The following is a 3,352-nucleotide window of genomic DNA, read 5'->3' on the forward strand; positions in this document are numbered from 1 at the left end:
CAGGTGAGTCATAAGAATAGGAGTAGGATTACTTTTGTGTAACTGATACAAAGATTGAAAACAATTCCCTTCCTCCTCTTGTGTTGGCTTAGCCAACAACCTCTGTTTCCCAAAACACACATTCATGCACACACACATACACCACACACACACACACACACACACACACACACACACACACACACACACTATGTGACAGTTTGTCTAGTTTTATAAAAACCTGGAGAGTTCATCTCATTTACTAAGTAGACAGTTTGACAAGTAGACAGTTTGACTTACCAAAACAGCAGTGGTTAAAAGTCTATGAAACCGTAGTATCTTTCCATCTTTTAAGAATTTTTGTTTGCTTTTAAAGAAATAGTCAAATTTATCTCACATTTCAAGATTTGTTTACCTATTAGTATTTTATGAATTAATATTTAAAACTTACAAAAGGCCTGAGGTAGGTGGCGGCAGCCCATGCCTTTGATCACAGCACTTGGGAGGCAAAAGCAGGCGTATCTCTGCAAGTTTGAGACCAACTTGGTCCACAGAGCAAGTTCTAGGACAGCCAGGGATACACAGAGAAACCCTGTCTCAAAAAACAACAGCAACAACAACAACAACAAAAACAAGCAAACACACAAACAAAAAAGCCTGAAAAAATATTTTTTGGCCCTAGACAGCTTCTCCCAAGAGTTTTATCTGTCATACACTATGAAGAATACAGTAGATCTTTACTGAATCATTGAAGTGTTAATGAAATATTGTTCACTTTATTTTCATAGAAGCAAAAAAAACAAAACCAAGAATCATTATTATTCAAGTTGAATAAATACTAACTAAACCAGAATAACCACAAAAAATTATATATTTGAAACTGATGAAGCAGAAAATAAAAAGTAGGAAAAATTTTTTTTTTCAAGACGGGTTTCTCTGTGTAGCCCTGGTTATCCTGGAACTCATTCTGTAGACCAGGCTGGCCTCAAACGCTTGAGAACCATCTGCCTCTGCCTCCCAAGTGCTGGGATTAGAGGCATGTACCACACTGACTGGCATACAAACAGATGTTTTAAACACAAAATTTTGATCTGTTTTATGTTATATAACATATATAAACACATAGACACATTGAAAGGTGAAATAAGTTTTAAATATTGGGTGTTTAGGGATCAGGGATGTAGCTGATTAGTAGCTAGCATGCCAAAAGCCCTGTGTTTGAACTTTAGTATTGAGGAAAAATGTGTATATATGATATCTCCCCATACACACATTTTTAAATACATTTTCCCAAATCATTAAAAAATTATTTTTAACACTGTACCCCTCAGGAATAAAAACCACTGGGGAGAGATAACCTCCTCTCCCTGAGTAGTGGCCTGGAGGATGGAGGGCAGGTAGACTATCTGAAACACCCTGCAGCGTCAGGGCAGGAAGCACTCTCAGTGGTGAGTCCTGTGAGCACTACTGGAGAAAACAGGACTAGGCCAGGACTAGTTTTAGGCATTCAGGTGAGAAGGGCAAGAGAGTTGACTAGTGAGGGGCTTCAGGTACTTAGGTGAAGGGCAAGAGGGAAGCCATGAAGTTCCTTGGTTACTTCTCCTCGTTTGTGGCTTTTTTTTTTTTTTTTGCTTTATGCAGCATAATCCTTGAGTTTGCCTGCTTGAAGAGGTAGCAGAAAGCCCATCATTTTGGTATTTGCCCTTACCTTGACATAATTGCTTTGCCTTTCCTTATTCTGGCAGGCAAGCTCATGTTGGCTTTTGTGGGCAAGAACAATGACCCTGACCTCCCTCCATGGAGTCCCCTCGTTCTGTCCTAGGTTGCATGTTATATACATATTTTACGTACATGTATAACGTTCTTTGAGAACATATGCTATATGTATTTCTTAGTAAATGGTTAGTACTGTACTCATTATTTCAAACGTTTTTAAACCATAGATTAATCCACACTTTAGGAGGGTACAGGTGTCCTTTTCTAAGCAACATCCTCATAATAATACAAGGGCTAAGAAGTCGAAGAGTTATTTCCTTTATAAAGCTTATTATGTGTGTAGTCAGAAAGTATAAAGAAAATCCAGTGATGACAGAATAATTCCTAACAAGATCTTCAAATTATGAAATTGGTAAATGTGTATGATAGGAATAATATTGTGGCTAAATATGCTAGAAATAAATTCTATTAGTCTTGAAAGATAAATTACAAAGAAACCATTTTTTTTCCTTTTTTTGTTTTTGTTCACTGAATTAGAATGTCTGAAATAGGTTATTGTCTTACAATGAGAGGGGAAATATTTAAATTTAGAGTACTCCTATTTCCATCTAGCTATATGTAACTGGACTCATGCCTGTCTTTTATAGGATATTTTAATCAACTGCCGGCGTGCTGCCACATCTGTGGCTATTTGTCCCCCAGTACCCTATTACCTTGCTGTGGGTTGTTCTGATAGCTCAGTACGAATTTATGACCGGCGAATGCTGGGCACAAGAGCTACAGGTGAGGAAATATTTGGCAAAATTTGGGACTGTTCAAAGAAATGTTTATAACATTTTACAGTCAGTTTTTAATTTTGTTATAAAATGTTACTTAAATAACAGATTATTTTAAGAGAAAAAGTATTTTACTAATTTTTTAAAAAGTTTTTCATTTTACATAGCAACCACAGTTCCCTCTCCCTCTCTTCTTTCTGTTTCCCCCAACATTCCTGCACCCAACGCCCCCCCCCCCCATCCACTCCTCAGAGGGGTAAAGCTTCCCATGCAGGGCCACTCTGTTGGAAACTAGGCATAGTGGCTGTAGTCCCAGCACTCTATAGCTGGAGGCAGGAATCAGAAGTTCAGGGTCATTCCTGTTTGAGGCCAATATACACTACAGGAGGCCTTATCTCAAGAAAAAGAACAGACTCTATTGGAGTAATGTTTTCACAGTTATCAATTTAAAAAATCATAACAGGAGCTGGGGAGATGTTTCAGTAGTTAAGAGCATTTGCTGCTCTTATAGAAGACCTGAGTTTGGGTCCCTGCACCCAAGTTAGTAAGCTCCCAACTACACCAGATGGTTCACAAACTGTAACTCCTACTCTAGCGAATCAGATGTGTATTCTTCTGACCTCCATAGGTACCTACATCTAGATACACTCACATACACACCCCAACACACATACACATACACACACACACACACACACACACACACACACACACACTCAAGCAAACACTTAAACACATAAGCAAACACATAAATCTGAAAAAATATAACACTTGAGCAGGGCGATGGTGGCGCACACCTTTAATCCCAGCACTCGGGAGGCAGAGGCAGGCGGATCTCTGTGAGTTCAAGACCAGCCTGGTCTACAGAGCTAGTTCCAGGA

At 38.8% G+C, this 3,352-nt stretch overlaps 1 protein-coding gene across 5 annotated transcripts in view; it reads left to right on the forward strand.

Moving 5' to 3' along the window:
• The window catches only part of Dcaf6 (DDB1 and CUL4 associated factor 6), a 118,007-nt gene that overhangs the window by 36,712 nt on the left and 77,943 nt on the right, over positions 1–3,352 (forward strand). For all 5 annotated transcript variants that reach the window (XM_013354808.2, XM_026777519.1, XM_013354809.2 and 2 more), the window contains exon 6: positions 2,343–2,478. In XM_013354808.2, the coding sequence (XP_013210262.1) occupies positions 2,343–2,478 (136 nt within the window). The remainder of the gene's footprint in view (positions 1–2,342; positions 2,479–3,352) is intronic.

Source organism: Microtus ochrogaster, unplaced genomic scaffold (genome assembly GCF_000317375.1).
Source record: "Microtus ochrogaster isolate Prairie Vole_2 unplaced genomic scaffold, MicOch1.0 UNK70, whole genome shotgun sequence".
Taxonomy (NCBI): domain Eukaryota; kingdom Metazoa; phylum Chordata; class Mammalia; order Rodentia; family Cricetidae; genus Microtus; species Microtus ochrogaster.